The sequence below is a fragment of the Alexandromys fortis genome, unplaced genomic scaffold (genome assembly GCF_014885135.2).
Source record: "Alexandromys fortis isolate MF-2015 unplaced genomic scaffold, M_Fortis_MF-2015_v1.1 scaffold_53, whole genome shotgun sequence".
Lineage (NCBI taxonomy): Eukaryota > Metazoa > Chordata > Mammalia > Rodentia > Cricetidae > Alexandromys > Alexandromys fortis.
In genome coordinates this window covers 2,218,325-2,232,264 of record NW_026067939.1, presented here as the reverse complement: position 1 = coordinate 2,232,264, position 13,940 = coordinate 2,218,325, and the positions used below count along the sequence as shown (strand labels likewise).

General features: G+C 42.0%; 1 protein-coding gene across 4 annotated transcripts in view; it reads right to left on the bottom strand.

Annotated features, from left to right (window-relative positions):
- Mme (membrane metalloendopeptidase) overlaps window positions 1–13,940 on the bottom strand; it is an 82,927-nt gene that overhangs the window by 65,410 nt on the left and 3,577 nt on the right. Inside the window, exons 1-3 of one of the 4 annotated variants that reach the window (XM_050147417.1) lie at window positions 13,178–13,341; window positions 8,521–8,690; window positions 7,810–7,845 (exon numbers count right to left, since the gene is read on the bottom strand). In XM_050147417.1, coding sequence (XP_050003374.1) covers window positions 7,810–7,845; window positions 8,521–8,680 — 196 coding nt within the window. In that variant the 5' untranslated portion in view covers window positions 8,681–8,690; window positions 13,178–13,341. Of the gene's footprint in view, window positions 1–7,809; window positions 7,846–8,520; window positions 8,691–12,503; window positions 12,662–12,916; window positions 12,939–13,177; window positions 13,342–13,940 lie in introns of those variants that run through there. The other 3 variants (XM_050147418.1, XM_050147416.1, XM_050147419.1) reach the window with 3 other exon arrangements.

Genomic DNA, 13,940 nt, shown 5'->3' with positions numbered 1-13,940 from the left:
TTGGAACCTCATAACTAGGCAACCATGATCCTCATCCAGATAAGTGTAGGATGCTCAGCTCCTGCCCTTAGCCAGTCTTTTGCTAGAACAAAACACATACCACGATCCCTCAGCAACTCGGATCACGTGGCATGCATCATTTAAAACTTACAATTCTCTGATTTCCCATTGCGGCAGACAGGAGTCCCCAGTACTTTAACACGGACTATGTGATACAGCTGATGCTCGCCTCCCTAGCCAATACCAACATTCAACACTTCCCCATTGGTCTCCGTCTCACCCCAATTACTACACGTACCCTAAAAATCTAAATGGATCTAAATGGATCCTCAAAGCGCCTCGGTCGCGTCAAGTTCTCCCTCATGTCTCTTCTGTGAGATAGCCCTCCAGACAGACTTTGAGTTCGCTGGTTTTCCCAAGCTCTTACTCATTGAAAAGTTATTCCCTCCTCTGGGTAAATCTTTGCCTTCACCTTATTATGATATACCTTTTTTTTGGAAAAAATGTAAATGTCTAGGCGATTTCTGTGCACACTAACATCATGTACAAACTTCAGTTGCTTTCCTTCCTCACTTAGAGAACAGTAATCCTGAGTGCATGTGTGTGTGTGTGTGTGTGTGTGTGTGTGTGTGTCTGTCTGCGTGCACGTGTGTGTGCATGGCTATCTCAGCATGTTTTAAAGGCTTCTCAAATTATTCCACTAAGCTGCCATAGTTGGAAATCATGATTCTGTTTTTGTTTTTTTGGACTTCTCTGCACAGACAAACACCCTAGGAATTTGCTAACACCCCAACTGCGAATTCAACAGGGCATGGCCTGGGAATGAGCATTTTTGAAGGTTTCCAGCTGAGGGTGGTGTGCCTTGTCCAAGCACCTAACTCTGAAGAAAGGATATGGTCACTTCCTCCCACCTCTGTCTTCTACATTGAATATAATTAGAGGTGAGGGAAGAGCTAGCATTAAGGGTTATACGGACAAGCATAGAGTAGCTAGGTTTTTGAATGAGGCTGTGTCTATTGAAAAGTTTTGCTTTTTTTTTTTTCCTTTTACGGGAAGTAGATTTAAGTGTCCATTTCTGGTTGAGCTCATTTTTTAACCTAGCCAAAGTCTGAACTGTCACTCCCTGTGTAAGACAGAGCATGACAATAAAAAAAAAAACAATGGCAAGAGAGGATAATATGTTTTTAATCTTAGAGCATCTAAAATCAGCCTCTCTTGTTTTTCTCTGGTTTTATGTGTGTTTGTTGTCGTGTATGTGTTCCTACTGCCACAACTTTTATGGAAAAATAGTTTTGTTTGCTTTTCAATAAAAATATTTAAATGCCACATTTGTAATTTTTCTGAGATAAGATATTAAGTGAGATACACCTGAGCATATAGCCACAGTGCATCTCCCTGGAAGATGAGCAGTATGGAATGGGCTGTCGTTTGTCTTTGCTTTCTTGCTGTAAAAGGATGCCTTTTCAATTTCAGTCTTGTAGATAAGGGAAATGAAATGCAGCAAGCCTGAAATGACTTAATTAAGATCGCACACAATAACACAGGATGTGGCCAAAACTTACATGCCAGCTCTCTGCTGCTAGAAGTTTCTTAGTGGAAAAAGAAGGCAGGAAGCTTTCAGATGAATGTGCCTTAATTATTCATGACACTTACATCTCTTTTAAAATGAAAAAGTCAACGTCTCCTGCACATACCTCTTCCCGGAATTGATTCTTTTCATCTGATCTTTAATTGGTGTTGATCCTAAACTATGCATCACCTCATAATCAAAGTGGGAGTCCTGGTTTGATTTCCGTCGCTGTAATAAAACGCCATGGCCAAAACTAACTTGGGGAAGAAAGGGCTTATTGACTTACAAGTTACAGCCCATCACTGAGGCCAGGCAGGATAGGAGCTCAAAGTAGAGGGTGCTGTTTTCTGGCTTGTTTCCCTGGCCTTCCTCAGTTAGGTTTCAGGTCCACCTGCCCACAGTGGGTTTGGCCCTGCCACAGCACTCAGCAATCAAGAAAATACCCCAGAGTCATGCTTACAGGCTAATCTGATGGAGGAAGTTCCTCAGTTAAGAGTCCTTCCTCTTATAAACATCTGGGTTTGTATCGAATTGGCAGAAACTATGACAGTAGCCTTTCAGAGATGTGTGGAATAAATTCCTATTTGTTTGAGGAGAAAGAAAAGTTAGGGATGGGAAAAATACTAAAGAAACCAGTTAATAAAAAGAAGCCTATAGTTACAGGTTAAAACCAATCTGACGGACTTCGAGCAGTGAAGTTGAAAATGGGCCTTTTGTGTCATGTATTAGCGAGGGCCTGTCTCCAGAGGACAATCCTTGGTGGCTGGATCACTGGAGGCTGGCTGCTCTATGTAGACCTACTAATCTAATATGCATCAGATCACTGGAGCAGATGGTCACATATATCCATAAATCCAATCTCAGGAGATGGCAACCATGCCTCCAGCACCCGATCCTGAAGTAATTTTAACTCCCTAGTTGGGTTTCCAGAGACTTCTCATCAGCACAATCCTAGTGTAGTCAGACACTGAACGATAAACTCATTCCAAGGGACACATCTTTAGATGATTTTGAAGACACCAAACGGCATATTCACACAAATTAAGATGGCTATGATGTTACAAAGCAATGTAATGTTATAGCATGTACACGTGTTTATGCTGTGTAGGTGCTCCATCATTGATCAAAGCACCACTGTTTTGCACATAGGTAGCCAAGCAGTAAGAGTCGCTAAACTATATTTTCTAGCTTATCTCTGGCAGTGAGCCCGATTCTCACAATAAATAAGTCCTTAAATGTGCATTTCTCTCACATTTGGAGAAAGCATTTATTCTCTTTCTGGAGAATTTTAGCAGGTGTGGCGAAAGATGTTTTAAAAGGCATTTTAAAAGAGAGAGAATATGAGAGTCCCGATTTCAATCAGTATAAGAACAGAATCAAAATACCAGCACCTCCTCCCTTCTCCTTTGCTAAATGGTCTTAAAGAATGACAATTTATAGGACCTAAGGAGTTGGGCAGTTTTCTTCTTATGATTCTTTTTAATGTTATATTTTCAACTTCTCTCAAATAATGCACTAATTTGATGACCTTGAGTTGCACACCAGACAAAATGGTTGGTAAAGAGCACCAGACTACTTTTTGCTGAGTAAGGCAAAGCGGGACCCATCCTTAAACGGCACTCGGATTGGTCCGTCTCTCTCTCTTCACTCTTTCTCAGTGTTTATAAACCAGGACTCTCAGAACTCTCATAATATTTTTGACTACAGTTTACATTCAGCGACTGTACAAATACACAATTTTTATAGCTTTGAAACCTACATTTGAAGTCTACAGAAGCCTACCGGGCACCACTTCCCCTCACACACTAAATGATTAATTTAACTTACCTACACTTTCCATCCCTTGGTCACACATACACAGTAATGGAACACTAGTGTTTTACTTTTCCCACAGAAGATAAGTGTGTGTGTGTGTGTGTGTGTGTGTATGTGTGTGTGTGAAAGAGTGGGAGGAGAGGAGAGGGGAAATATTTGCTCCTTTTCTTGGAAAGGATTTAATTGGTAGGTGCTAGTTTTGACTGGACACATTTTAAGAAAGCATAACCTCAAAATTGCCTTCAGTACTAGATCAAGGAAATCCCTGAAAGTAAGTTTCTGCAAGCTATATTTGAAATCAGCAAAGGCTTCCTTTGTTGTTGTTGTTGTTCTTGTTGTTTTTTCTTTCCTCCAAGATACTGCCCTTCGGTGCTCTTAGTGCCTGCCGAATTTTTTCAAACTCATACTAAAACACCCTCATCTGCCTTCCAAGGTTGGTACAGGACTTGCAAACCCCAAGAGTCAGGCTGCCCTTCTGGTATTGATGAACTTCTCTTCACAGAGTCTTCACTGTGTTAATGGGCAGATGACAGAGACGAAAGTCTTCAGTGAATAGAGATGCCCTGTTGCTGCCAGAAAGCCAGTTGGTGCTAAGATACTTTATCTGGGGCATTATTACCAGCTAGCAATTATAGAAGTGACCACACACTAGAAGATTCATTTTGCTTCAGGGTTATAGGTCAAGTTATACAAAAATGATAATTAAATCAGAATGTGAATTATTCATTATCTCACTGTGTTAAATATTTCAAGTGGATAGAACATCCCCCTTCTTAGTGGAGGTAATTAAATACTCATCAAAATTTGCTTGGTAAGTACAGAAATGAAGTAAAAGAATGGTCCAGATTGTAGCCCATCTTTCCTTGTGTTTTATCCGGGTCTTCCTGCTCCCCAGACCTTTTGCTCAAGGTTCCTTAGCAACTGAGCAGCATAAACCTGTACAAGAGAACAGTTCTCTCTCCTGAACTCCGTTGCTGTCTAGAGTTAGCCAGCGATATGCCTGAGCTATTGGCCAAACAGTATTGCAAACAATATAGTTTCTGTATGATTATTTTGAGTCAGGGTGGTTGGGAAACAAATTAGCGACCTCCAAAAACACTGCCTAGATTGGAGTCTAGCCAAGTGTGTTCACCTGTAAGAAGGAGATAAAAATAGTAACACCTCAGATTTACTATCTTAGAGCTCTAGACATCCAAACTCTATAAAGGACCTGAGGAGTTAAGGTTCTCCAGTATGCTCTGGGGACAACTCCTCACTCTGCTTTACAGTTTCCAGTGGGAGCATACTATGGTTGTACCACTGAGGTCTCTGCTTCTGCTGCTTCCGTGGTGGAACTGATGCTTGTAATTACACAATAGCAACCAAATCATACTGGGTCATCTTTCCACTTCAAACTCCCTAGTACACACACACACACACACACACACACACACACACACACATGCGCGCACGCGCGCACACACCCCACTTTGCTTTTTTAAAGTCTCTGTGAGCATATAAAGCGATGCATAAGGAATATCTAAGGAATAAGGTATGGGCACCATTGGAGGGCATTATTTTGCCTTACAAGATGAAAGTCCTGGTACCGCAGGTTCTTTAAAGCAATGCTAGCCTATCAAAGTGATGCTCCCTTTAAAGGATATTTGATAACATACAAAGACATTTTTTGGTTGCTGCAATGGGATGATATAACCTACTTGCTTCTGAGCTAGTAGCTAGAAACTGGGGCTTCTGCTAACCATTTTATAATGCCAGCATCCTCTGTGAAGAGTTACCCATATCAAAATGTCAGCAATGTTGAGGTTCAGACACTTTGATTTGAAGCATACGATTTGGGGAAATCTTTTGAGTTAGGAAGGTTACAGTGCAAAATAAAGTCTGTTTCAGAATTTAAACTTACATAAGTCTAAAGAACCACATACAAGCTCTGTGTCGCTAACTTTTTGACACTGCTAAATGTCTCACAAATGATAAGTGACATACTTTTATAATACAGTTCCCAGCCTTGCCTCTACTTGTTACTTGTTGCATGGTGTTTATTTTATTGAGGTCTGACCAACACCATGAACTAATATATAAGCAAATTAAAGAATGCATTGCAAATATTACTTTATATGTATTATAAAATCACAGATGCTCAGACCCAAAATATATAAGACCCATGGACTGCAGTTTTTGCCTCAGTGTGGTGTCCCTTCTTTTCCTTAAAGGACACTTGCCAGGAAGTTCCTGTCCACTGAGAGAAAGTTGGAACCCACTTTCAATTAAAGTAAGCATCACACCTACTTCTCCAATTCTCGAGAATTTCTGTGCTTGGGTTGGAATGTTCCCAGTCATTTAAAGTGACTACAGAACTGCAATTAGGATATGCTACCTTTTCAACATATTTTCCCCATATTTCTTCTCTTTGCCTATTCTGCCTTCATCATTCTTCTGCGTTACTTTCCTCAGACAAATATTTTCTGTAGCGTTTTTTTTTATTTGCAACTACTTCTAAAGTCTAAAGAGACTTGTCTTTCCAGTGACAGACATGATTTCTAAGAGAGAGAGAGATGGAGGAAGGGAGGGAAGGAAGGAGGGAGGAGGGAGAGAGAGAGAAGAGGGGGACCGGAGAAGGAGGAAATGGTAACTTTAGCAACTGTAGTTCATATTAACTTTACTGCAGTGACCCTAGGCGTCTCTCAAGCAGTGTGTCTGTAGAGTCATTTCCCTGGGGAATAAAGACATTTTTGTTTCAGATTAAAACCACTGGACAGTAAAGTGCACGCTGTTGAGTTGAACAGCAAATGGTTATAATCCAATCTACAACCAGGTCTTTCTTAAGCTTCCTGATTCAAACATCATGATGGAAGGTGCATGACTATCACAATAGAAGCCTAGAACAAAATATCTATTTAAAAAGCAACGCAGGCAGCCGAAGGACACAGACTCAGCACTTTAGAGCACAGCCTAGAACCCCAAGGTAATTTCCTATCATTATCGTACACAGTTTAAAGAATAACAGAAAATCAGATAGGACTATAGCCAACTGCCAAAGGTTAAAGAGCAGATCTCAGGGTGCTGCACCCAGATGCATCTTCCTTCTTGCAGAAGGGTCAAGAACCTTTCTTTTCTGACAACACAGGACTGGTTGTGACTTAAATAGCTGCACGTGTTTCTGTTCTCGCTCTTTTATTTTCCTTCTCCTCTCATTACAAATGTCTTCTTAAATCCAGTCTTTGCCCCCTTCTTTTCTTCTTTTGGAAACTCAGAGAGTTCCAAGGTTTCTACTGTTACCTATAAACGGAGAGGCTCCAAACCAAACACCTGCTCCTCAGGCCCCATTTCTGCCACCCCAGCTGGAGGTTAGGCCTGGCTTAGAACATGCAGCTCAAGTTTCCCCTTTTTGCTTCTGTGCCGGTGGGCACCAGGATGGTGTCATCCTCAAAAACTCCAGTGTCCTTTGGATTTTACAACACGGTACCACTTCAGCGCATCCGTATCCCTCATCTCATTCAGTTGCCTCAACCGATTCACCCTCAGTGCTGGCTCAGCCCCACTGGGTTTCACCCCAGGCTAAGCTCTGCAGCTCATGCTGGCCTTACTGGGGCAGCTTCCGCTTGCTCTTCCCTCTCACATGATCATTTCTCACTCAACCTACTCAGGGTCATCCCTCAGTTGCAGCCCAGCCACCTGACCGTTCAGGGAAGGTCTTATTTCTCCTTTATCACCACGAAGCCTACCGATGGGTTTCCAAAGCTTTGCGTGAAGTGCTCCTATCTATCAAGTTGCTTTTTTACTGCTTTCCAAGAACACTATTTTTCCTTTCTTTCCATTTTTTAAGGTTATAGCTTAAGACCAAGGCTGTCCATGTCAGATGCTCTACCACCAAGTTGCATCCCTAGCCCACATGATTTGTTCTTTTTTTCTTTCTTCTTGTTTACACTTTTCTATGCTTTTTTTTTTCTTCCAAAATTCTATCTCACTCCAAGGCCCTTCTCACATCTTCACTTCCTCTCTCTCTCTCTCTCTCTCTCTCTCTCTCTCTCTCTCTCTCTCCCTCTCCCTCTCCCTCTCCCTCTCCGTGTATGTGTCCATGTCATTCTTTTCTCAATTCTCTCATGAACAACCTGCCATTCTTTCCTCTTCATACCCTTCTAATGTCTTGAACTTACTCACAAGCTCACCATTCAGGGGCTCTTCTCTTTCTCTAACTACCTAGTAAGCTCCATAAAACATAATTTGGCATCATCTCAGAATACTAGTGGTTTTCTCTATGTTTTTTTTAGTTGATTAATTAGCTATTTAAAGGCGTTCTGGTGTTTGTTGAGTTACGTTTAATGAGAATGCGTATGAGCAGAGCAAAAGTAGACATCTCCATTACTATTTGCTTTTAAATGTTACATATTAACTGCCAACTACTAGGTGAAAAAACAGTTTCTTACCTGATTTTATGCAGTCTGATGATTTACAAATTCCGTCTAGAAAAAGGAGAGTAGATGTATAAATATTGGTAATAAAATTTTACAGCTTATGTTTACCTTTTGTTACTAAAAAATTCTGCCGATTAAATAAATGGACCACTAAATATTATGTTCTATTTTTACTAGGCAAAAACAAACAGAAGACCAAAAAGGAAATGCTAAATTTAAAGATGGTTACAAAGAAAAGGTGTGCTATTATACTCCATTCACCAACTAAACTCAGGGAATATTAAATTAAAATAGCTGAACGCTTCATTCATCATTCTGTAATCATGTTTCCCATTAAAGAGCCAATCTTTACTAATCCCCATTGTGGAAAAACTTCCAGGACTCAAATTAGACTTCTTAAACTCCTGCGGAGCCTTTTAGAATTTCAACGACAACAGAAATTGATCCATGGCTATTACTAACGTTTGACATAAAACAGTATATCTTTTAATCAAATAAAATTGTACAAGTCTCATACTCATGAAAATACTGAATGTGCTTGGCGATTAATAACTCAGCTCACACACAAGGACACTGCACTGTATTCTAAGTTCGTTGTTTGACACACGAAGGCTGCATCTTCTAGGTGAATCTGTGAATCATCCAGGTAAATGGTAAATGCATATGGGGAAGGCTTTATTCCCTTTTGCATTTATTTCTGTGTGTGTGGGGGGAGACCCTCACCATCATAGGTTGCATAGAGGGCGATCATGGTCACAGCTATGATAGTCAGGAGCAAGACAAGGACAGAGAGGCTGATCTCCAGTGGGGTCCATCGCTGTTTCTTCTTTGGCTTTGGAGTATTGATATCAGTTATATCCATCTGACTTTCTGATCTTCCCATCACCTAAAATCTGTAAAATATGCATATATAAAAGCACATAAGTAGATATAAAAAAAGCATATGTATATATTTATGTATGTATATAGTTAATGTGGTTAAAGAAAAGTAAAAGGTCAACTTGTTTTAAATTAGAAAGAAAACCTTTGTTGAAAGTCAAAATAGTAAAGCTGGAAGCAACAAATATAAAGAAGATACATACATGTGAGTTTGATTGGTCTCAGGCCCAACCACACACACACACACACACACACACACACACACACACACGTACATGTGCACATGTTTTTTTAAAAAAGAACATACATATGTATCTATAACTGAAGATCGCAGAAAGAGAGTTGATTAAATACTTACATTACTTCTGAGGTTTGTGAGCAAACAATTGCTGTACCTTAACTAAGAATGCTTTAAACTCATCCTTGTGAACTTTAGCCTGTCAAAGGTTAACTCCATATCTTGCTCCAGTGGTTTCTTTCATAAGTTAAAGAAAACAAAAACGAATGACTAATTCCTTGAGGTTTTGACTAAGCAGAAATATAAAGTGCAAACACAGCTTAAAAAAACAAAAGGAATAAACACTTGAGGTACTTTATTTTACTTTGAAAATGGCTTGTGTTTTTAAAGTTCAAAAATTACTTCGGCTGCAGATAAGGGTATCTATTAGCTGGCTAGACAGCATTCTGAAAATTCTCACTCAATGGACAAAAAGAGGCTTGTATTTCAGGATGAAAGCCAATCACCTTATCAGTATTTTTTTCTTTGTACAACTGAAAGAGAAAAAACTAACATGATTAAACAAATTCTCCTTTGTAGGTCAGGCTATCACTTGTTAACTATATAGTTCACTTGTAATTAGGTTGAAAGTTTCAACACTTCTAACTATAGGTGGGGTTTCTGGAGTTCTCTCTCCGTGCTTGGTACAGTTCTTCGTGTCTCATCCATTTCCTTTGCTAATCTCTACAGAGGGGATGTCAGTACTCCAGTTCTCCACTCTGGGAAGCTGGGAAGCAGAGAAGTCAGCTAACTTGCTCAAGCCAACAGAGCTCACCAATATCCTGCATAAACATTTGGCCACTGTTTCAAATGTAACCGTACCATTTAAAGGAAAAGCTGCTTTAGACATGGTTAGAGAAATTCATGGTGAAAAACTAAGGGTATATAAGGCCAAGTGTAAGATTCCATGGTTTCTATAGAGGCCTGGTGGTTCTTTAAAAAAAAAAAAAAAAAAAAAAAAAAAAAAAAAAAAAAAAAAAAAAAAAAAAAAAAAAAAAAAAAACTGCTGAAAAAAGCTTCCAATAATGTCAACCTTCCTGCACGATCTCAGGAAAGACGGCTTTAAACAACAGGTTAGCTGTTTATGACTCAATACAAACTGACCATAAAATTCGGCTCTTAGATGAAATAATTGCTCAGAGACTTTTTCTCATCAGTACAGACTTGACTTGAATAGATATAAATCCCCAGGAATGCATTTGGTAGAAACTGAGGCAGGCAAAGCAGAGTGACACAAGTCGAAAATGACAAAATCTGAAGTGTCCTTGGGAGGACTTAGCAGGCAAGCAGGGATTTGTATTGACTCATCAATAATAAACCACACGTGGGCATTGGGGGACTGGATGCAAAGTCTTGAGCAGTTTGTTCTCCTGATTACACGATGTTACAAGCAAGGACTATTAAATAAAAATGCTTTGCTGGACAATGAAAATCTGGTCTGTTCAATAAAAGAGGAATGTAATGTACCTGCATGTTGAAATGTCTTATTTAACGGTTATGTAACTCATGTTAGCTTAGCCTAGAGGCTCCTGGGGTGAGGATATAGTATTGCATTGATCGTATCGCTGTTTTCATAGTAGTGGTGGCTGGTCAAAGAAAAGACAGGTACAGATTTCATACTTTGACTCTTAACAGAGAAGTAAACATAAAGAGAAGTTTCCCCTGAAACCCCTAAAACATTTGAATATTAATCACATCTGCTTGTGGGTGTCTTTTAAACATGTCCCCACTGCCCTTAAATGCTTGTTGCCATAAAGAGCTGAGTTATTTTTATTTATTTGTTTTGCCTTTCTGTTGTCTTTGGTGTTGTTTATTTTTGTTTTTGTTCTTTCTAGAAGCCTCAATCAGCGCCAGGGAGTCTGCAAAAGTCAGCTCAGAGCCCATCAGGCACTCGGTTACAGTCAACGTGCTCTTTGGCGCCACCAAGCTTCCTGGTGCGGGAAAGCAAGTAGGCGGGCATGTTTTTTTTTTTTTTTTTTTTTTTTTTTTTCTCAGTTCTGGGTTACTGTGTCCTGGGTCCCTTTAATATCACACTGAGCAGGAGGGAAAGGTAGCTGTGTTCTTTAGAGTTAGGGACCTACGGTTGCAGGGATAGTTACTGGGAAGTTAATAGTGCCATGTAAACTACCTATTTAGTTCTTTTACCTGCATCATGGGAAAACCACCTTTAAATCAAATCTCTTCATCAACCAGAGAGGTTGATGTCAATATCTTGCAAATTCTTCAGAGTAGCCCTTTTTGTCTCTTAGTAGTACTTTTCAACATTGGTCAAAAGCAGAAATGCTGCAGCTTGAACCTCCTAACTAACTTTGTCATTCATTACCAGTTAATTCTTGATGATTCATTATCCTTTTGAAGGAAAATCTGGGCCAGAATACCTCAAGGTGGAACACATCACAAATCTTCAGTTATCTAAAGAGCCAACCTCACCACACCCAAACACCTTTAAAAGAAAGGGTGATAGGGAGGAAGGAGACCAGGACACAAAAACGCAGGACAAAGTCAAGGCTTTCAATTAAAAAAATACAAAAGCATACTTAGGTTCCTAAAATATTTCACCGGAACTGGAATTACATTAAAGCACTTAAAGAAAAAAAGCAAGTACCAACACAGACAGTAACAGAACCGAATCTGGAGTCTGGACTCAACAGAAGCCCCATAAATGTCAGCGTGGCAATATCAGCGAAAGAATACGACATTATTTTTGCTTGAGTATGAGAGGCATTTCAAAGCATCAGCAGACCATCAAATCATGAAACATAGCTGACCGGAATTATGATGCCAATTACAATACTTATGCTTGCTAGTCCCTGCGGTGGTGCTTTGGAATTACAGTCTGCATTAATGGATACTGAGGCAGAGGAAGAAGAAGCCGGTTTCATATTTAGACGGTGCCCGTGGACGCTGAACAAGAAAGGAGTACTCAGAAGCAAGCGTGTTCCCTAGGACATTAACTAGTAGGTGTTTCCCCAGCCTCCAAGAAGAGTTATGAAAAGTCCCATCTACAATGCTCTCGTGTACAGTGTAGTCACACAACCGAAGGCACACAACATCGAGTCCAAAATACAGCCAAACATTTTGAGAGCTTGAACGAAAGGAGGAAAAAAAAAAATCCAAGGGAGTGTAACTACATTCCCTCATGGCCCATGTACCGCCAACAGCAGCTTCCCAACGCTGACGCTGCAAGTCAGTAACTAGTTTTCAGTTTAATAAGAGCCATGTGAACCGCTTATGGACAAGGAATAGACTTGGCCGAGAGGCTCAGAGGAATACCCGGTTACAGTTACTCTTATTTTTAAAGACTATAAATAGATCGGGAAACGTAAGGGTCTTTAAAAACTTCCATCTACGAAAGAACACCCCAGCCCCCCCACCCCGCGCCAGCCAACCCTCCGGGAGATTTAAGCATGAATTATATAATAGGAAGCCAAGGTTCAAAGCACGGTGAAGATATGGGATCGTGAAAAGACATTTAGGTTAAGAAAATGAAAAACTAGAAAAGTGAGTTAATCGAGGAGAGAATCCGATAGAAACTAAAACGAAAACAAACCTTGCTTTTAAAAAAATCAGTGTCTGTACAGCGGAATGGCCAATTCCCAGCCCCCAAATCAACCCCGGTGCAATTTGGTAGCGCTGCTCTCAGTCACCAAACATAACTCCCAGGCGGAGGCTGCAGGGAGCTATGAAAATGAACCTGGAGGTGACCTGACATCACTCGCAGGGCCCTCCTCCAGGTCACCCTCTCGGTCCGGTCCCCTCCCCACACGCATTCTCAGGTCCCAGTGGCGGCTCCCGCCCAGGACACGCCTCCTCCGCCCGCGGTGGCTCTGCGCGGGACCTCGGCCTCTGTCCCTGCTCCGCGCGTCCCAGCCCCCGCCCGCTCCGTCCTCCTGTTGCCCGTCCCACCGGCAGCCGACACCGCGGGGACCCCGGTGCCCGGTCGCTCGCTCCCCGGTGACTCACCAGTGGGATTGGGGAGAAGTTGGAGGCTGCTGAGCAGACACATCCCGACCAATGAGCGCGCCGGCCGGGACGGCTGCGGGCAGACTGGCCCGCAGCCCGGGAGAGCACCCACCGCTCGGTGCGTCCCCAGGGTGCGCCCGAGCACCGCGCGCTCAGAGGAGCCGAGGCCGGAGTCACGGGAGGTTCCAGGCCCCACTAGGGTTCGGGGCGGGAGGGCACCGGGGAAGCCCGCATCCCTCGGACCCTCACCCCGAGACTCACCCCTCACCGTGGCCGCTCTGCAGCTTTCGCCTGCACTCGGTCCAGCTTTGCCACTTGCACATCTCCGCGCCCCGCGCGCCTCGCGCTCACCCCCCGCCTCGCCGCACAGGACTAGCCGCGAGAGCAGTTCCTTGGGTGACCTGAAGGTTTCCGCCAGGTCTCCCAAATCCCTTCACACCGTGTAAAGGAGCGGAGGGGGCTCCCCCACCCAGTCGTTCCCCCACCTTGCCCTTCCCAAAAGGTCTTTGCCAGACATTCTTGGAATTGTTTAGCTTTGTGGCTTTCAAGACAACAATACACTGTCTCTCTGGGATTCTGTACTGCTGCTGCAGACTCTCATTCTCTAACCGACCAAGACCATAACGCTTCTCTCTCACACACTCTTGCTCTTTCCATGTTTCCCTTCTTCTCTCTTTCTCTCTGCTTTCTTCATTCCTTTTTTCCCTTTTCATTGTATTTTCTCTCTTCCTCTCTCTCTCTCTCTCTCTCTCTCTCTCTCTCTCTCTCTCTCTCTCTCTCTCTCTCTGTGTGTATTTGTGTCTTGGTCTCTCTGTCATTGTCTCTCTGTGTGCTTCTCTTTTACTTAAGAAGTTGAGGTCCTTTTGATGGGTATTTATCAAAGAAAGAATGACTTTGCGCAGAAACAAGTATTTATGGAAACTGTCTATGTAGTAGCTATTATAACCAAACAGCTCAGAGAGGCTAAACTTCTCTCTCTCTCTCTCTCTCTCTCTCTCTCTCTCTCTCTCTCTCTCTCTCTCTC